General features: G+C 42.6%; 1 protein-coding gene across 1 annotated transcript in view; it reads left to right on the forward strand.

The window, feature by feature from the left end:
* The window catches only part of GALNT12 (polypeptide N-acetylgalactosaminyltransferase 12), a 38,301-nt gene extending 16,936 nt beyond the window's left edge, over nt 1-21,365 (forward strand). The window contains exons 5-10 of the mRNA XM_083449488.1: nt 4,674-4,791; nt 6,704-6,880; nt 9,717-9,848; nt 13,479-13,592; nt 16,937-17,092; nt 18,264-21,365. Of these exons, the coding sequence (XP_083305614.1) occupies nt 4,674-4,791; nt 6,704-6,880; nt 9,717-9,848; nt 13,479-13,592; nt 16,937-17,092; nt 18,264-18,401 (835 nt within the window). The 3' untranslated portion in view covers nt 18,402-21,365. The remainder of the gene's footprint in view (nt 1-4,673; nt 4,792-6,703; nt 6,881-9,716; nt 9,849-13,478; nt 13,593-16,936; nt 17,093-18,263) is intronic.
* The last annotated feature ends 297 nt before the right edge of the window (nt 21,366-21,662 follow it).

A 21,662-nucleotide genomic window follows, 5' to 3' on the forward strand; every position in this document is an offset into this window, starting at 1 on the left:
CTAGGAAGACAAGTAAATATCTGAGAGGTGGTTTAGTGAGTGAGAGCAGGTAGCGGAAGTTATAGGTCTGGATAGGCAGCCCATGATTGTAATCGACTGAGACCATTTATGAAACCACACGCTTGTTAAACTGCAATAAATAAACAGAAGTTTATGTTCCAATTTAACCCTGACTGGACTCAGTATTGTACCAGGTAGGGCCTGGGTGGTGGCCGCGAGAAATAAAGTGGTGGCACAGGGATCAATAGATGGTCCGGGGACCCTGTGTGATCGCCACACCAGGTTCAGACATTAATGCTAAGTGTTACCCTGGGTAGCGCAGCAGGGCCACAGTCTGTGCTGTAGGAACCTGCTCATTTGCACTAAGCCATGGTTTTCCCTAGTGTTGCATCCAAAGTGTGAGCAAACTAGTTCAAAATAAGTCTATAGGCGAGGATGTGCATGTTCTGAGCAGGTGTCTGGCGTTACTGCAGGGCTGGCTCATCAATGAGCAATGTGAGGCAGTCAACTCAGGTGGCAGATCTGGCTTCCTCCACGTTTGTCTGCCACCATGGCAGCTCCCTTTTGTGTGCCTGGCTGCTCCCTTTTCCGCCTTGACCTCCGCACCACTGGCTGCTGCTGAGGAGGAGGTGGCAAAAGGGGCAGCCAGGTGTGGACGAGGCAACGGCAGCACATGTGGGTAGAAGAGGCAATGGCAGCAAAGTGGGGAGCATTTTCAGTTTTGTCTGAAGCAGCAAAATAGCCTGGGCTGGCCCTGCAGAACTGGATCTCAATCGATGCAAGACCAGCATATTGGTGAACCATGGAATTAGGATTTAGCCAGTTCTAGGTGGAGTTGCACTGCTCAAACAGAACCAAGACCATAGGTAGGGGGTGCTATTACGTAGATCCAGTCTTGCAGTGGATGTAGTTCACATCACTGGTAGATTACTTTAATGTGCCCCAAACAGAATTGCTTGATCCTTGTAACATCTTCAGCAGAGGGATGGCTTTGGGTACCCCCATCATCAGAAAGATGGTGGCTTCCCATTTAGGGCTCTTCTTCACATCTATTTGTCATGTGCCTCCTTTGCGTGTATTTAAGTACCAAGTGAAAATGGTTGTTTGTCCAGGGATATAATGCTATGTAATCAATCTTGATTATTGGCTGGTTTGTTGTATGGATTGATGTAAGCTACTTTGGGGGACATGGCTGAATAACAGAGTAAAAGTAGATTAAATAAACAAGGTAATAAATAAATAAAATTTGAAACATTCTTCAAATTGATACCAAATTATTTAACATGCATTATTACTATACCTTTCTGTAGCTTAGAAGTCATTGGTTTTCTCATCCTTTCCTTAGTAGAGAGGTGAATAATTATCCCCCCTCTTCCTTCTGAGATTCTTTTAAAAACGTTTGAAACTGTCAACCTGTTTTCTTTTTCCTCAAATTTTCTTTCTTCTCGGCTGAGCGTGCCTGTTTCCTTAACTTTCCTTGTATGATTTGTAGCTCTCTGAAACATTAAGAACTTTTCAACATCCCTCTTGAACTAGAGTACCCAGAACTGCTTTCATTTTTAGTAAAGACCAAAACAAATAGGCTTTGATTACTTCAGCTGCCTCTTTATCCTCGCTGTGCCTTCTTTTGTATTGAGGAAATATCCAGTGTTGTCTTTGTTTTCCATTTCCTTTTCTAACATATTTAATACAAATTCCTTTGTGTTGGTTGTGTCTTTGTCTATCTGCAATTCATTTAGTGCCTTTGGGGGGGGGGGCGGGTTCGGCTGTAATCCTAACTCCGCTTACCTGGGAATAAACCATTTTAAATTCAGCAGAACTTACTTCTGAATAGACATGGTTAGGATTGCACTTAAAGCCTTTTCTAGGAGCTAATGTGGTGTAGTGGTTAGAGGGCTGGACTGTGACCAAAGCCAGTCATGATGGTCACCATGGGCTAATAATTGTGCCTATATCTAATTTATTCATAGGATCATTCTGAACGTTTCTTAAAGGTTAATTTCAAAATATATGTCCCACCTTTCTATATAATAAAAGGCAGCTTAAAAACAAAATAAAACAGTACACTGTGATAACAATAAATAACAATGGGGGATAAAATGGAGGGCATTCATACTAGATATGCTTAATCAATACAATCTGCCCTTTTCGCTCTTGGATTTGTCACATTAGTTTAAATTATTGTTTTTCTGGTATCTTCACCCTTTTCTCTAAATGGGTTTTGGTGTCTTGTATTTGTAGTTTGATCATTAAACAAAAAACAAAAAAGCCCGCTAGCCATTTTGGGCACAGTTCTACCTATAAATCAGAGGGTGGCTGGGAAACCCCTTTCATTTCGAGGTCCACATTCCCTCATGGACAGCCTTCCAGGGGCTGCATACCAATAGTGTGTGTGGCCAGAAATATACAATCCTCAATCCAGGCAAGCAAGAGTTCAAAGACACATTCCATCCTAAAATCATCAGAGGAGGGTGCAGGGCCTGTGAGGGGCACGGCCTACATAGAGTCCTGAGGGCTGGATAGAGAGAATGAAGGACCACATTTGGCCCCTGGATCCAAGGGTCCCCATCCCTGCTGTAAATTAGCTGCGAATGTGCTTGGTTTACAGAGGAATCCTAACAGTGTCTACTGAAAAGTAAAGGTACCCCTGCCCATACAGGCCAGTCTTGACAGACTCTAGGGTTGTGCGCTCATCTCACTCTAGAGGCCGGGAGCCAGCACTGTTCGCAGACACTTCCGGGTCACGTGGCCAGTGTGACGAAGCTGCTCTGGTGAACTGGCACCAGAGCAGCACATGGAACGCCGTTTACCTTCCCGCTATAAAGCGGTACCTATTTATCTACTTGCACTTAAGGGTGCTTTCGAACTGCTAGGTGGGCAGGAGCTGGGACCGAACGACGGGAGCTCACCCCGCTGCGGGGATTCGAACCGCCGACCATGCGATCGGCAAGTCCTAGGCGCTGAGGTTTTACCCACAGCGCCACCCGAGTCCCTCTACTGAAAAGTAGGTTCTACTCAATGCAGTAGGACTTTCTCCCAGGTAAATGGGGTTAGGGTTGCAGCCTTAATCTTTCTAGTTTTCCTGGAGGTCAGTTAGAATTTAAGTAATACCATTCAGTAAATGTATGAGCAATAACATTCCAATGTGCCATCAACTCTAATGTGCAGCTCAATTTTTAGAACCTTGAAACCAAAAAAAATATTTGCTGGAGAATGTAAATGTGCCATCAAATCTAATGTGCACCTTAATTTTTGCAATGTAATTTGGCCAAAAAAGGTGATCATTAGATTTTAGTAAATACAGTATATGTGTGTACCTTATTTCAGTAAGGGGACGCAGGTGGCGCTGTGGGTAAAAGCCTCAGCACCTAGGGCTTGCCGATCGAAAGGTCGACGGTTCGAATCCCCGCAGCGGGGTGCGCTCCCGTTGCTTGGTCCCAGCGCCTGCCAACCTAGCAGTTCGAAAGCACCCTCGGGGGCAAGTAGATAAATAGGGACCACTTACTAGCGGGAAGGTAAACGGCTCGCCAGAGCAGCGATGTCACGCTGGCCACGTGACCCGGAAGTGTCTCTGGACAGCGCTGGCCCCCGGCCTCTTGAGTGAGATGGGCGCACAACCCCAGAGTCTGTCAAGACTGGCCCGTAACAGGCAGGGGTACCTTTACCTTTACTTTTATTTCAGTAAGATGTCTGCCTGTCTGTCTATCTATCTATCTATCTATCTATCCATCTATCTATCATCTATCTATCTATCATCTATCTATCTATCTATCTATCTATCTATCTATCTATCATCTATCTATCTATCATCTATCTATCTATCTATCTATCTATCTATCTATCTATCTATCTATCATCTATCATCTATCTATCATCTATCTATCTATCTATCTATCACAGCCTTTGAACCCTTATTCTTTTAAAGTATTAAATAATGTGGATTTATTAGCCTAGTCGCAGTCGAGCAGCTTGTGAAAGCAGAATGTATTTTATCACAAACATTTCTTGAAGTGAAGGCCCAAGACAGGAGTTGATCATCATGTGAGCTGCGCACAGGTGGGCTGAAGCCAGCTGCTGACCAGTCCTGTGCAGCCTCTTTTTATTGAGACAAATATGCAAGCTAGGCAGATACATTTTAGGCTGTGATCTTTACACATCTTCTGTCCCGAGATCGTGGGGTGGTACAAAGTTATTTTGGCACCTGTTTCCACCGCGTCATTTTCCCCTTGCACAGTGTATGACGAAGGAGACAAAAGGTCTCAGGGACAAAGGTTACAGACAGGACACCGCTGACTGCTGAGACCGCAAAAGGTCAGACAGAGGGGACGATGTTCCGACAGCCGTGGCTTGTCTGAGGGGGAGTTTGCCCTGTACCCCAAGGTCACGCGTGCAGGCAGACTGTGGCTGCCTGCTGGTGGGGAGGTGTGCTCCCTCCGGACCCCACTCCGCGATATCCCTACAATTTATTGAAACCAAAACTTGTCTTGTAAAATGTTAATATCTCCCTCCTTGTTTTCTTGGTAACGTATGAATAAGTTGCATTCTGGGCCATGGACATTTTTTGTAAAAGGCGTACCATTAATAATATGGCACTGATACGTTGAGCCACATAATGATGCTTGTTACAGAAAAACAATGTGTTCCCTAATGTCAGAGTTACTTTCCTTTCATAGGTCTCCTACTATGGCTGGTGGGCTCTTTGCAGTCAGTAAGAATTATTTTAGCTACCTCGGCTCTTATGACACAGGAATGGAAGTCTGGGGAGGAGAAAACCTTGAATTTTCATTCCGGGTAAGTAACGTTATTGGAAGTAGCCCTGAAACATTCCCCTCCACGCAAATCTCATTAAGCTCCTTATGTCTCCTGCATGAATAACTGTCTTTTAAAGGAAATATGCTAGTAGTGTAGTGTACGTTGTTAATCAAACCAGTCCTTACCAGTGCTATTATGAATACAAAGCCTAGTTCATTCTCCTGAGCTGCTTCTGTTATCCAGAACTAGGTAGTTGTAACATTCATATTTTGTAGTCCAGTGCTCTGATGGATAACTAGCTGGTGATTCCGTAGTTTCAGGCAAGTCCTACCAAACGTTAATGGAAGTAAAATTGTACTTGCTATGCCCCATATAAGGAAAATAAAGGTAAAGGTAAAGGGACCCCTGACCATTAGGTCCAGTCATGGCCGACTCTGGGGTTGCGGTGATCATCTCGCTTTACTGGCCGAGGGAGCCGGCGTACAGCTTCCGGGTCATGTGGCCAGCATGACTAAGCCGCTTCTGGCAAACCAGAGCAGCGCACGGAAACGCCATTTACCTTCCCACCGGAGCGGTACTTATTTATCTACTTGCACTTTGACGTGCTTTTGAACTCCTAGGTTGGCAGGAGCAGGGACCGAGCAACGGGAGCTCACCCCGTCGCGGGGATTCGAACCGCCAACCTTCTGATCGGCAAGTCCTAGGTTCTGTGGTTTAACCCACATTGCCACCCGCGTCCCTAAATATTTTCCCCAGAGATGAACATATTCCCTACTTAAAATTAATGGGACTTAAACATACAAGCTTTCTTTGGACTGGGGTGTTTGGGTTTTGTATGGATTGTAATGTCTAGTCATACACATATGATCCATAACTGCAAAGTCAATTCTTCTTGGTAGCACCACATGCTATTATCAAGCTTGGTTATATGTAAATAGTGTAGGTTGCATGGCAAAATACAGTTCCTGCCTCCACATCACTGTTTGGAGAATAGAGCAACATCTGAGAATATAGATGTCATGCTAAGTATGGAACTTGTAGATTAAACTTCCCAAAACACTCTGTACTACATCTACCTATAAAGAAAACTGGTACATACTGTAATGCTTCAGTCTAATACCGCTACTTAAATTATATACTCTTTGATCTTAATATAGTATCTAATTGAACGGATCTAATGCACAAATGAGCCAATAATTATTTCATGCTGTGAAATGCCCAGGCATCTCTTCTATCCTCTTAGCTGAAGTGTCCTCCGTAGCCACCCGCTGACTCCGTGTATAAAATACATTCTTCAACTAATTACATCCTGTGTAAAGATACTCAATGACTCTGCCCATTTGTCCTGTTCCTTAAAAGTTAAGGCCAGTGCATATCTGCTCAAAGTTCACAAGGCAGAAATCCAAATGTAAGAAATATCAATGTTGTATGCTTCCAGTAATAATTGTGCTAGACTGTTGACATAAGGTACTTGCAATATTTGATTGTGTTCACACGGCATGAGAGATCAAACTTTAGGCAGATTTTTAGGGGAGGAATCATAAATATTGGGTGGTATTCAACTAAGTTGAATAATAAATAAAATTATTATTATTATTATTATTATTATTATTAGTTCTACTCAGAGTAGACCCACTGAAATTAAGTTAGGTCCATTAATTACAATAGTTCTACTTAGTTGAATACCACACATAGAATAGATCTTGAAATATGCATGGAGTTAATCTAAGCTACAGAGGCTGACACAAAACAGAGCTAGCCAGAACTGGTAATGGGAAGGGATTTGGGAGGAAGTGTGGCAGGAGTATTTGCTCAACTTCTAAAGCATTACCTTGAGCTTCAGTGGTACAAGTAGCTTCTTAAACAGCTTAAGCCAGTTCATAGGATAGGGCTGCATTATTGCATGCATATAATACAGGCTGTTTTGTTTGTTTTTCTTTATTTTATTTAGATCTGGCAGTGTGGAGGAAGTCTTGAGATCCATCCTTGTTCTCACGTGGGACATGTTTTCCCAAAGCAGGCTCCCTACTCAAGGGCAAAGGCTTTGGCTAACTCTGTCCGTGCTGCAGAAGTGTGGATGGATGCATACAAAGAGCTTTATTACCACAGAAATCCATATGCACGCAAGGTAAGCTTACTGTTCAGATCACTTTTCTGAGGATCCTGTCACTTAAATTTTGACTCTAGAGGGAAAAGGGGAGAGGTAAGGCAGCAAGGGGTATTATTCATGCCAGGCACATAATTTTAATTGCCTTGGTGTTTGTTTGTTTTTGTAACATGCTGAGAACACAGAGCACTTATTAATTCATCTCACAAAAGTGGCAAAATTCCTAAAGAATGGAAATGGTCTCCAATGAAGTAGATCTACTAGCACAAGGACTTACGGCTGTGCAAGGGAACTTTCCTTTCCCCCCCACACTCTGCCTCCCTAAATCTGTTCTGATGTTTTCCCCAACCCCCCTGGAGCAAATTTGGGGAAGGTGCAGAGGGAGAGGACAGAGAGGGAAAATTCCATTGCACAAGTGGAAACCCGTGCAGTAGTGGATCTACTTTGTTGGATACTGCCCCTTAGTGTTTTGCCAGTTTGAAAAAGAATAGGCTGCATAATCTTGATAATTATAGGTTAGCTATCCTGACTAGAATAACTGAACTGTTGATAAATACATAACTCTACATTAACGGAAAGATTTTGATGGTAGAATTATAATTATTACAATTATAATTATTGCCAATCAATGTGGTTTCAGGATTAGTATTACCAAATACATTTATAACCTTGAGAAAATGTGATCAGTTGGATAACTATAAATAGTTGGTTCTAGTAATCTGATTTTCATTTAGAAGAGATAAAACTTAAGAAGGATCGCAGGAAAAAGGATTACTCTGGTACCCAATAGCTCCTGGTGGCATTACATGAAATCAAGAGGGTCCTTCTGCCAGGACATTTGAGGGTTTCTAATTCAAAACTCCATAGGTTGGATCTCTGCTACCATCAGGTAGTCCCACAGAAGGGAGAGGCAATTTTGCCAAAGCCGCCAGTATCCTCAAAAAAGCTGTTCCATATGGTTAGAGAACCCTCTGAAACAGTGTGGGAGGTAATACATGGAGCACTAGGAAGGGGGAATTGGCAAAAATAGCTTTCTTCCGTCCCCACCTTCTGCAGCAAGAGCCTCCACTGGACCTCTGTCTCTTCTGTAAATGGAAGGGGAAACCTGCATCTAGTCCAGTAGGTTTATTAATGATTTTGAATAGTAATATCGCAGACGGTCAAGGTTACAGCTGGTACTAAAAATGTTGGGGCTAGGTTGGGATACGATTAAATAGATACCAAAGAATCTGGCTCAGTTAATGGGCTGGATACAATCAAATACCACACATTTTTAAGGAAGGTAAGAACACAAACTCCCTGATCTAGAAATCTGTAATATGTACTGGTACTGCAGATAAAGGGGGATTATGGTGTTTGTACTGAGTTACCTTTGTGAGACTTCACACAGATTTTGTCTGGGTTTGGGTCCTTCACTATAAGCTGTGATGCTTGCCTATAGGGAATTTTGCTGGTAACTAACCCTTGGGACGCGGGTGGCGCTGTGGGTTAAAGCCTCAGCACCTAGGACTTGCCGATCGAAAGGTCGGCGGTTCGAATCCCCGCGGCGGGGTGCGCTCCCGTCATTCTGTCCCAGCGCCTGCCAACCTAGCAGTTCGAAAGCACCCTCGGTGCTCGCCAGATGCAGCTTTGTCACGCTGGCCACGTGACCTGGAAGTGTCTGCGGACAGCGCTGGCTCCCGGCCTATAGAGTGAGATGAGCGCACAACCCTAGAGTCTGGCAAGACTGGCCCGTACGGGCAGGGGTACCTTTACCTTTACCTTTTAACCCTCTTTCAATTGTGGTCATACCATAGGAGCCAACCCCTAGGGGCTAAGGTTCCTTTGACCCCCCCCATAAAATATTTGAGGGGACCAGCCCCTCCCCAAGTTGAGGTACATTGCCATTCAAATGGTGTGTGGGGGGGGGCCATGCCATGTGATTGATTATGTAAGGCAGGGCTTACCTCCCCCCAATATTTAATTCCAGCTGGCATCCCTGAGTCATACTAAATATGGTCTTTGCTCTATCAGGATAGTATTAGGAAACAGAGTTTGAAGGTCAGTGACTTGCTGTGAACACATGCATCAGTTTTATTGCAGTAACAAAACTAAAGTTTGGATGTGAAATCAGAACATCCAAGTAGAAAAAGCATATAGAATATTAACTTAAGGATGTTTGTATGTTGATGTCCGATTTTGACCACACTTTAAAAGGCTGGAGAAGGAGGAGGAGATTTAAATACTTAGCATTACATTTTATCTGTTTCTACTTTCAGGCCTGCACAAATTGTGACTAAGCCAGGGGAAAAAACCATGGTGTACCAGCCATGTTTTGTGGCCTGTTGGAATCTAATAGCTTCCTCTATCCCAATCCCATTTTTGCCATTTCAACCCAGTAGCAGAATGTTATGACTATATGACTGGTGGGCTGAATTCAGCTTGGGTAGGTCACAGGTTGTACAAACCTGACAAATACTCCACGCAGATGGACTCCATTTCCCTCCTGACATTTCAAAGTTTATGCTGTAGCTTTCCTTATGTTGAAATTTTAATTTAGAGCCAGTGTGGTGTAGCGGTTGAGAGCGGTAGTCTTGTAATCTGGGGAAGCGGGTTTGCGTCTCCGCTCCTCCACATGCAGCCACTGGGTGACCTTGGGCTAGTCACACTTCTTTGAAGCCTCTCAGCCCCACTCACCTCACAGAGTGTTTGTTGTGGGGGCGGAAAGGAAAGGAGAATGTTAGCCGCTTTGAGACTCCTTAAAGGGAGTGAAAGGCGGGATATCAAATCCAAACTCTTCTTCTTCTTCTTCTTCGTCTTCTCCTTCTTCTTCTTCTTCTTCTTCTTCTTCTTCTTTTTCTTTCGGTTTTCTTTTTAGGAGCCTTATGGAGATGTGACAGAAAGAAGATTTCTTCGAGAGAAGCTGAAATGTAAGGATTTCAAGTGGTACTTGGATAATATTTACCCAGAACTCCATGTGCCAGAGGACAGGCCTGGCTTTTTTGGAATGGTAAGTAAAATGTTTTTTTTAAGAGGGGCTTTTCGTAAGACTGACAGCTCTCCTTCAGGATATTTTGGCAAGGCAGGAATCAGCAGAAAGTGTGATAAGTTCAAATCTCAAGCTAGCCATGAATTCACTAGGTAGCCTTAGGTAATCCACTGTCTCTCAGCACTGGACACTGTGGGGATAATAATTTGTACCTTGTACAGAGCTATTGTAAGAAGTACTGAGAATGTGCAAAAACCACCTTCTTGACTAAAGGACCTACTGTTGGTCTCATCTGCTCAGCCCGCCAGAATCTATATTCACATGCAGGGGAAGTCCCAAACTGACCAAGGGTTTGAGACCCATCAGCTACCCTCATCTGGTTTAGCAAAATGAATGTCAATAGGGACAAATGTAGGGTTCTGTACGTAGGCAGGAGAATCAGTTGCACAAATATAGGATGGGGACACCTGGCTTGACAGCAGTACATGTGGAAAGGATCTAGGTGTCTTAGTGGACCACATACTTAACATGAGTCAATAGTGTGATGCAGCAGGCTGCACCAACAAAAGTAGAGTGTCTAGATCAAGGAAAGCCATAGTACCACTCTGTTCTACCTTCGTCAGACCCCACTGGTAGCCCATCTAGGAGAAGGTAACTCTGATCCTAAACCTCTGCTGCCTTGCAGGATATATTCAGGAGCAGAAAAGGCTAAGGAGTAAACCTTACACAAACTGGGAGTGGAGTCCCTAAGGTGGTTGGATAGCACCTTGTATGCCTCCTTCTGGCAACTCCTGCAGCCAGGCTGGTGCCAAACGTGTTGCTGTGTTTTCCTTTGCACCGCTCCAGTGAGGCTGAGAGGAGGGGTCTTGTTATCTGGGCAGCCCAGGACCTCCATACACACTGCCCACTGCCCAGGCTTTCGCCCCAGGAAGGTCATTTTAGTGCTGCTAATGCAGCAGTTTGACATCACCCCCAGAGGCGCACTCCATTGTCTCTCAAGTCAGACAGTTGCCAACAACAACTGAGAATTTGAAAAGTTTTGAAACGTTATAGACGTGCTTATCATTTTAAAATTGAATGATTCTTGAATTCATATACAGTGGTACTTTGGTTCTCAAACTTAATCAGTTCCGGAAGTCCGTTCCAAAACCAAAGTATTCCAAAACCAAGGCATGCTTTCCCATAGAAAGTAATGCAAAACGGATTAATCTGTTCCAGACTTTAAAAAACCACCCCTAAAACAGCAATTTAACATGAATTTTACTATCTGAGACCACTGATCCATAAAATGAAAGCAGTAATCAATGTACTGTACTATAAAATCAATAAGACAGTATTGTAGATGATAAAAATAAAAATTATTATTTTTTCTTACCTGCACTGATGATAGTCATTGTTTGGATGGGGGGCTTTTATCCATTTCCGCAGTCACACAGTCAATCAGTAGCTGAACTAGGTTCCACACAGTCACAAAAACAAATTACTGGTAACCAGAAAAGCCTCAAAAACAAAACAAAAACACAAACTAAATAGCAAAAACAAAAGCGCCAAACTTAATTGGTTCCAGAAGTCTGTTTGACTTCTGAAATGTTTGAAAACCAAGGTGCAGCTTCTGATTGGTGCAGGTGCCCCAGAAACAATAGCCGACAGTCGTATCGGACGGTCGGCTTCCAAAAAACGTTTGCAAACTGGAACACTTACTTCCGGGTTTTTGGCATTTAAGAACCAAGGCAGTTGAGAATCAAGGTACCACTGTATAATAACTAGGTTCTTCTGGAGCTCATCAAGGGTCCAGAATCGTATTTGCAGTAGTAATCAGCTAGATGCTTCCCACTAAACAGATCCCATGATAGGGATGGTATAATGTAGGGGTCAGCAAACTTTTTCAGCAGGTGGGGGGGGGCTGGACTATATTTTTTTGGGGGGGGGAATGAACCAATTCCTATGCCCCACAAATAACCCAGAGATGCATTTTAAATAAAACAACACATTCTACTCATGTAAAAACATGCTGATTCGCAGACTGTCCACGGGCTGGATTTAAAGGCGACTGGACCGCATCCAGCCCCCGGGCCTTAGTTTGCCTACCCATGGTATAATCCTACTATAAAGGAGCCATGCTTTTTTTCTGGGAAAACCCCTTCACATGTGTGCCACTACCACAATATGTTAACATTCACCATATGTCATGTGTAAGTGTATTATGTAATACAGTGGTGCCCCGCAAGACGAATGCCTCGCAAGACGGAAAACCCGCTAGACGAAAGGGTTTTCCGTTTTTCAATGCTCTTCGCAGGACGAATTTCTCTATGGGCTTGCTTCGCCCATAGAGGCAAGCAAGACGAAGCAAGACGAAAATGTGTTGCGATTCTTGCGATTTTTTTTCGCTCCCCACCCCCTTTTTCTAAGGCACTAAGCTGCTAATAGCCTTTTAGCAGCTAATCCACTAATCCCTTAAGCCGCTAATAGCCGCTAATAGCCGCTAAACCGCTAATAGCGCTAATCCGCTAATGGGGTTGCTTCGCAAGACGAAAAAACCGCTAGACGAAGAGACTTGCGGAACGGATTCTTTTCGTCTTGCGAGGCACCACTGTATATCAGATAACTGGCTAACAAATGTTCCTCCAGTGGCTTCCTTTTTGCTGCCTACCAAGAGGATACCTATCCAGTATTGACTGGGCTGTCTTGCCCGTAGCTGAAAACATCTTGCCCAGTCATGCTTGCTTTATGTTATATTTCCTCCCCTCTACTGGTTTTATTAGTTCTTGGCAGATCCTTTCTTTATGAAATCCCTTTTCTTTTCTTTCTTATTTTTGGGTGATACTGCTGTGAATTTCCTTGAAGGGAAAATTATTCTTCTTTTTTATGTAGCTCTTGGGTCTGACATTTTGAGTTCAATGCAAATAAAGAAAGAATCAGTTCATTCCATGCTTGTTTTCACCGGGGAGAACTATGTTTATGACAAAAACAGCTTCCCAGCAAATTAGTACACAGAAGACCTGAAAGTCCTTCCAATGAGGATTCAGTCACATTATATTCGACCTGGCCTAAAGAAATTTGGAGCTAGGGTCAATAGTAATTCATATTGAAATAATTATTATTATTCATGACATTTCTCAACAGCAAATTCTCATTTGCTACCTCACTCTACGTAAAAAAGTGAATATAAATTTAGATTATAAAAATAGTTCGTATACCAACTGAGTGAATTTTGACCATTGGTCTTCATCACCAGCTCGTATTTGACATTTCAAGACCAATTATAGAACGTGGGAGTCCTCCCTGGCACAAAGAACAGTCAGCATAGTTTAAAAAGCTCCAGGGCATATATTTTCAGGCAGTTACCAACACAATCTGGAGAGGAAATCCCCCCCCAAAATATAATTGTATTCTATGTGTGGTACCTGACTAGGTCATATTCACAGTAGAGCCCCTGAAATCAGTAGGCTTACGTTACTAGTCAGGACTAACTTAAGATCATTGGTTCCTACTATTTAGTTGTGATGGTTTCTCATTAAAAAAATAGTATTGCTGCATCTGATGTGATACTGAATTATAAGCTGCTAAATTAATAGTTTTTAAAGTGCAGTGACTGATGGGATGTTTGGATTGTGGGCTGGTATCTCTTAACTGCCTTTTGCTGCCTTTCAGCTGAAGAACAGAGGGATGGCAAATTATTGTTTTGATTATAATCCTCTTGATGACCATGATATAACAGGACGTGTAGTCATATTATATCCTTGTCATGGCATGGGACAAAATCAGGTAAGATTTCCCCTTTACTTCCATTAGAGGGTTGAAATGTAGTTGCCCTTTCTTTGTGCATGTTTTTTGATATTAAAATATTTACAACCCACTCTATCCTGCTTGATCTCAGGCATTGACACCTATTTTGTATCTTAAAGTGTTGTATTAATGAATTAACGCACACAAAACAATAAACAATGAACACTAATCTTAAAGCACAAAGCGAATTGTAGTACCAGGCAGCAAATTTTTACAGTGCACAGATGCCTGAGTAAATAACCAGTTTTTAACCTGGCACCAAAACAAAGCCAAAGTTGTTCCAGGTAGACCTCAGAAAGGAGAGCATTCCATAACCAGGGCATCAGACCACTTTTCTACATCTCGGCATAACGGGCATCTCCTAAAGATGGTATCTTAATGAGCCAATCTCAGTGTTCGGGCTTGTTGTTTGTTTGTTTGTTTGTTTGTTTGTTTATAAATCCAACCATTTAACACCATAGTGGAGAGAGATGCTGCTTCAAATACCCTAAGTTCCCATTTCTTTAGGGTTTTAGTGACTCTAAATTTATGAAATAGGTCCAGAAGTGTATTTGCAATCAATGCAATGCATCTTAACTCTGGCTTCAATATGTAGTTCCACTTAGCAGCCTAGCTGCCACATTTTACACTAACTGAAACTTCAGTGTCTTCATCAGGAGCAGCCTCATATAGAGTGCATTACAGTCATTGAACTGGGGACTACCAGAGCATGAATTACTGTGGAGATGCTATCCCTGATCAAGAACGACTGTAGCTGGTAGATCAAACTGAAGTTGGCCAAACAGACTCCAAGCCATACACCTGCTCCTTTGGGGCAGGGTGTCTTGTGTGTCAAAACGCTTCCATTTTGTTTGCCTAATTCCCATACGCAAAAACCATCAACCCACAAGGCCTCTGTCTTGTTGGGGCTCAGTCTGTTTATTAGTTCATATGCAGACACCTATCCAGCACTCCACAACTTCCCCTAACTTGGTAAATATGGATTGGGTGCTAATGTTTTAATGTTGTATTTTAATTTTGTTTTTAAGTTGTAATCATTCAACTTGTTTTTATTATTGCTTGTAAGCCGCTCTGAGCCCGGCCTTGGCTGGGGAGGGCAGGGTATAAATAAAAATTATTATTATTATTATTATTAATGACACCCAACTCTAAACTTCACCCAGCAGCTTCATACAGATATTATATGAAGCATGTTCCCAGCAGCAGGGGGTGTGGGGGAGCAAAGCCGCTGTAGCTTTAGCACTATGCACCAGAAAGCTGTGTACACCAGGCATAGGCAAACTCGGCCCGCCAGATGTTTTGGGACTTCAACTCCCATGATCCCTAGCTAACAGGACCAGTGGTCGGGGATGATGGGAATTGTAGTCCCAAAACATCTGGAGGGCTGAGTTTGCCTATGCCTTTAAACCATAGTTAAGCCAAACTGTGGTTTAAAGTGACATGCAAACTGGTAAAATAAGTTGTTTCAAAGTCTAAAGTTGTTTCAAAGTGCTAAATTGGATCGCTCTCTAGGGTGATGCAGATTACTCAAATTTGCATACAACTTTTTCCACTGTAATTTCCCCCCCTGCAAAACCCACTTCACTGATTGCAACCGCAGGCGGCTTTGTTTTTATGGTCTAAATTCTGGTGGCATTTATCTCCTGGGCTGGATCCTGGCATAGCCAGAGTGAGTCTATTGGTGTGCACTTCGCCTTTCCCAGCTGGCTGCATGTCTCTTCACTGCTGTTGCAGAGCCTGCAGCAGGCTTTGTTTGAAGCTCTTAGCCCCACAGCTTCTTCTGCTGTAACAGCTGCTCTCACATTTGAGGTCCTCCAACTCACTCAGGGCTAAATGGAGGAGGAAGGTTTTTGCCTTTTCAGCTGCTTTCTCTCTGCTCGGTACTCTGTGGATCAAACCTTTATTAACGCTGTAAACCTCCTGTCCTGCCCCCAGTTCCCACAACCCCTTCTTTTCCTCCTCTTTCTTCTCATGGTCCTAGCTGATTATGAAATACCCTCCCCAGAGATTCTTGTTTGGCACCTACCATCCTATCTTTTAGGTGCAGAGTTAAAATTATTCTATTCCCCTGGGCTTTTGGTAAGTGAAAGCACAATCCTTTTGTCGTTTGTTGTGTGCCAATTTTCCTGCTGCTAGTTTCTGTTACTGATTTGATGGTGTTTTAAACGTGTGAATTTTATATTTTGTCTTGGATTGTAAGCCACCTTAAAGACCTGGTAGAAAGGCAGGGTATAGTATTTTTTAAAAATATAAAATGCTGCATCCCTATATACCCTACTACCTGGGATGAAGCTGTATTGAACACAGTTAGCAAACATGCATAGGTTTCCGCTGTAAGCTGCCAAAATACCACTAACCACTTGCCCCTGACTGGTCCTTCATTAATCCTCTTTCTATCCATTTCCCTGTCTTTTTCTTGGGTATTTTTGTGTGTGTTCCTTTATATTCATTAAGGGACGCGGGTGGCGCTGTGGGTTAAACCACAGAGCCTAGGACTTGCTGATCAGAAGGTCGGCGGTTTGAATCCCCACAACGGGGTGAGCTCCCGTTGCTCGGTCCCTGCTCCTGCCCACCTAGCAGTTCGAAAGCACGTCAAAGTGCAAGTAGATAAATAGGTACCACTCTGGCGGGAAGGTAAACGGCGTTTCTGTGCGCTGCTCTGGTTCGCCAGAAGCTGCTTAGTCATGCTGGCCACATGACCCGGAAGCTGTATGCCGGCTCCCTCGGCCAATAAAGCAAGATGAGCGCCGCAACCCCAAAGTCGGTCACGACTGGACCTAATGGTCAGGGGTCCCTTTTACCCTTCCTTATATTCATTACCACTAACTACTGTTACTATATTGGCAGTAGTTAGTGCCTGATGAACGAATTACCAAAAACAATCTATGCCAGGGCTGCAATTCAGAAAAGTTACAGTTGTCGCTACTGGATATGTTAATTTCGTTCCTGGTCTGGAGGACCCCTCCAAAAAAGCTGACTTTTTTGCATTTGAGAGCCAGTGTGGTGTAGTGGTTAAGAGCGGTAATCACGTAATCTGGGGAACCGGGTTCGCGTCTCCGCTCCTCCACATGCAACTGCTGGGTGACCTTGGGCCAGTCACGCTTCTCTGAAGTCTCTCAGCCCCACTCACCTCACAGAGTGTTTGTTGTGGGGGAGGAAGGGAAAGGAGAATGTTAGCCGCTTTGAGACTCCTGAGGGGGAGTGAAAGGCGGGATATCAAATCCAAACTCTTCTTCTTCTTCTATAGAAGGCTGTCTGTCTGAATGTCACACATACATACCTAAAGTTTTAGTAGAGATTTTATTTCCGTTTGGGGTTTACAGTTTTTTGAATACACCTCCCACAATGAAATACGTTACAACACACGGCAACCTGAAGTCTGTGCAGCGGTTGATCCGGGATCTGATTATTTGAAAATGTATTTGTGCCAAGAAGGTACCCAAAACATTCCTGAAAATCAGAAAATTTTCTTCAGAGAGGTAAGGATGAAGCACAGTCTTTTTGCTTGTATTGTACAGCCAGCAGCCATTAGCAATGAGTTAATGGGTTAGGGCTCAGTCCCCGAAAGAGGCTTCAAACAGAATTGCTCTCTAGAATAGTGGGGTGGCAGTTCATTGCTTGTTTCCCTTCACTCACCGAAACTACTTCAAATGTATTCATGCTTAAGAAGAAGGTTGGTTTTAGTACAGCTGTTGCCCATCTGTGCCCCCCCCCCATCTGCACCTGAAAGATCAGGAAATATATTTACAACAGAGCGCTGAGTAGATTTCCTGGATAAGCTTCCACTGTAGATGGCAGCACCACTTGATCGGCGCAACGCCAGTTGATACTGGACTGCAAAGAATGATAATATGCCTTCCTCTTTTAAGGCAGATATGCTATCTGAAACCTCTGTATACTGTTGGTGATTTGCAAATCCTTTTTTGATTTCACTTTATTCAGTAGGTATATGTTTAAATTGTTGCTCCCTTACTGTATAGACTGCTTCAGCTACATTGTGATAGTTGCTACCAACAACTTTGTCAGAACTTCCAGAGAATTGTTGAGTTGAAAGGGCCCTGAGGGTCATTTAGTCCAACTTCCTGCAATGCAAGAATCTCAACTAGATCATAGAATCTTAAGAGCTGGAAGGGACCCAGGGGTCATCTAGTCCAACCCCCTGCAAAGCAGGAATCTCAGCTAAAGCATCCATGACAGATGGCCACCCAGCCTCTGCTTAAAAACCTCCAAGGAAGGAGAGTGCACTACCTCTCATGGGAATCTGTTCCTAGTGTTTATAAACAGCATTTAAATATTAAATAGTTTTGCCAGAACTCGTGTTAAAGTTAATTTCTACACTGATCAGCAAAGGCTGCCTTCAGAGGGTTTCAAGAAAAAGCGTTCTCCTTAATTACCATTGTCTTGACAGGGAGTCAGTCGCTTACTAAGAGTGACTGCAGTTGCTAAATAATCTTCAGATTCTGAATCTGCACACAAAAAATATTGACAGAATCCCACGCCTCTTTGCTTTTCTGTTAGTCTTCCTTCTTTCAGTTAGACTAATAAAAAGCTAAAAAGCAATGTTGATAAGTGCATTATCAGCTGGACTCTCAAATATTATTATACTGTCTTTACTGTAAAGTATAAAGTGTTCTGTACCATCTTTTGTAGGATGGAACGTTACTCCATGTGCAGACCCAGAAGTGCTTACAAGCAGAATCGAATGCTTATGATGGCAATTCAGCACCTTTATTACGACCGTGTTCCAATTCAGAATACCAGAAGTGGTTTTTCGAAGAAAGGAGCTGATGTGGAACTCCACTATTTTGTGCAAGAAAATAATTGAAATGGAAGAAAGAAAACCTTTATTTTTTTATGCAGAAGGGCTGCACTTTTCCTTTTCTACTTTCCTGGAATACTAGCAGGCATTGTAATGTATATATTAAATTGGTACAGATTTTCCCACAAAAGAAATCCGTACCTTACTTGGCAGCTATATGAATTCTCCAAAAGGGTCCTAATCCTGCCCCTGCGCCCCTGCCAAAAGGCCATGTATTTATATAAACCTGTTAGGTATGGTAATGAAATGCAAACGATTGCACTAACATTTGACAACATAAATATTTATTTTTTTAAGCAAGATTTTCTGAAGTTGTGCCTCTCTAAGAGATATTAAAATGGGCCAAATTTTGCTGTGAAATGTGTGATTACAGGAGATTTCAAGTAGATTTATTTTCTGTGTACACCTGACATCTTAGGACTGAGTAGCAAACATGGTGGCCTTCAGTTGTTGTTGGATCTAGCTCCCATCAGCCTCAGCCTGAATGGCCAATGGTGATGGATGATGGGTGTTGTAGTCCAACAGTATCTGGAGGCTACTCTGTTGGCTATCCCTGCTTTAGGGCTAGTCCATTTGCTCAAACACTGGAGAACCATACAGATAGTCCATTTTGGAAATTTGACCATAGGCAATCATAATATAAAATATCAAACAATCATGCTATGTCATGGCATGCAAGGTTAAAATTACTAATCATTTAGTGATTGAAATTAACCTTTTAAAAAATAAAGCACCCATCGTAAGCTTTATTTCGGCAAAAAATGGTGAAGTAGATGTACTGGGGGCCTATTTCTGGCATACAGAAAAATTAGTGAAGGGGAAAAGAATTTGCAGGAGTAGATTTACTAAGGGGGAAGCTATGTGTTTCACTGCAGCCATGTGTCACAAAGCGCTGGCAGCCCCATCTATGTGGCAAAGCACATTCAGGTGGGGGCAGTTTGCATCACTTGAGGTGAGGCGAACAGTCAACCCTTTTCTTGCCGTCCTCTGAAGCTTCCCCTTCCAATGTGCTTTTAGTATTCAGAACCTGCATTTATCTCACAAATGGGTCTGGAGCCCTCTAGGTACAAAGGCAGCTTCAGGGGTGGGATGTTCCAGGAGGAGAGTTGCCAAAGGGAAGGGTTAAGCCTCTCATTTCCTCCTGGCCTTTTTCTAATGCAGATCTCCACCTCTGGAAGGTGCTTTCCAATGGAGAAGGAGATGTTGGGTTTGTTTCGTATGTTTGTGACGTAATGGGTAGTTTGCCCCTGCTAATTAAGGCAACCAAGGATATCATTCAGTTTTAAAGCTTTTAAAATAACTTGAAACTTTTTCTATACTTCGTACATTCAAGTTATACTCAGAATAGACCCATGCAAATCAGTGAAGCTAAGTAAGTGAAATACTGCTATTAATGCGTTTGCTTTGAGTATGACTTAGTTGAATATCACCCAGAGTCTTGGGTTTTAAAGAACCAACAAAACTACCTCAGACCACAAATTTTGAACTGGGCTTTAATCTTATGGTACTTTTTAATGTGAGAATTTTCCTTTTGAAAAACGTGATAGGAAATGTCCCCATGCTCTGCTAGCACATAGCAGCCAACTTCAATAAAGCAAATATTGCATTATACCAGAGGGTACCAGTTTACTAACATAAAGTTAAGTATACCAGATTAGGCAAGTGATACTATGTTAATACTATATTTCAGTAGCCAGCTTTCATCACTGGTTCTCCACTACGGAGAAGAAAAACTAACTGTAGTGGTTGGCACTTCAACACAAAGGGATTTTTCTGCCTTGAGCCATTCATGTACCAAATTTTTGGCTGCTCTACTGAGGGCATAACCAATCTTCAAGCCATACAGTGCCAAAGTCCCACTTGACATGATAACTCCACTTATCTGCATGACAGAAAAGATGAGGTGTGATATCGGTGTGAGGAATCCTGCACAGCAGCTATACTTCCTCCCCCCCCCCCCCCCCCGAGATAGTTCCTACACTTCTGTTTGTGTGCTTAAGCAGAAGATGGGGATACTTTTCTTGCAGCTTCCTCACCTGAAATATTTCTCAACAGAGCAAGTGAAATTTACTTTGAGAGAGTGTGAGTGTGGAGGATTGTAGCTTAATCAGAAACAATTCTTAGTCAGTGTTGAATCACCGGTCTTGGAATTTTTCAGGCAACAACAATTGATACATTGCCAGTTTCCACAGATCTTCATCATCTCATACCCCTTTGTACTTCAGTTGAGGTTGGTCAACTTCATCAGTGTCTCATGAAGGATAGCCCAAAGCAACACCTGCCTGGATTGTCTGTTCTTTCATCAGGTATACACTATGTTCCCTGGGAAATATGCTTCAGGAGTACCATTTTCCACCATTAATCTCTACCCCTGGAGTTTGCTGGGTATATCAGAGAAGAGGAAGACAAATATATGGGAATCAGGATAACATGAAAGCATAGGGGAGATGGCCTCTGAAGCAATGCTGCAAACTTGGGAAGGGGGTGAAGCGGTAGCATCTAGATTCACTGATGGTATTTTTCTTGCAGCGCCAAAATTGCATGATTTTTGTTGCTTTTCAAATTCTGATCCACATCAGACACTGTTGACATGCATCATGTGCTATGAAATGACATAGTTCTTGGAGGCTGCTTTTTCCTAAGTGCCTTAAAAACTAAGCAGTCTTATTCTGTTGGATATATTGGGAGGTTTCTTCACCTTATGCTTTGATTTGTGTTATCACATGGCTGTTGAAACTGTTTAAAAGTATGATAAATGTTGTTTAGTAACTTTATAAATGATAGTGAGACTGTTTTATAATGGTTAGATATCCAACTTTTTCCTAGGAATGTGAGCATAGGTGGGAGGTTTGTCTAAGACTGTATAAAGTTCTGTGTTCAATTAATGTAGCGAGTACAAAAGCCAATAAAATATTTGTTGATTTGTCCTTCAACTTTTCCTTTTAACCTTTTTTTTTTAAAGTTAATCTCCTAAAGGCCTTATCTGCCAGAAGCAGGCAAGTAAAACAAGAAATACGTTGACTGCCAGTTTCCTTTTTCTGAAAGTATAGTCTTTTCTGAAAGACTATACTTTGAAGATTCTTTTGAATCTAATACTGACATTAATTGCACTACCTCGCAAAATACCTGTTGTTTTTTTATTCTACAACATTTGCATTTAGATAACTGCTGGATTTTGACCCATGAAATCTAAGGAGTCTTTAAGACAGACATGAGAGGTCATTGCAGTG

This window comes from Podarcis tiliguerta (assembly GCF_965153285.1).
Source record: "Podarcis tiliguerta genome assembly, chromosome: 7".
Taxonomy (NCBI): Eukaryota; Metazoa; Chordata; class Lepidosauria; order Squamata; family Lacertidae; genus Podarcis; species Podarcis tiliguerta.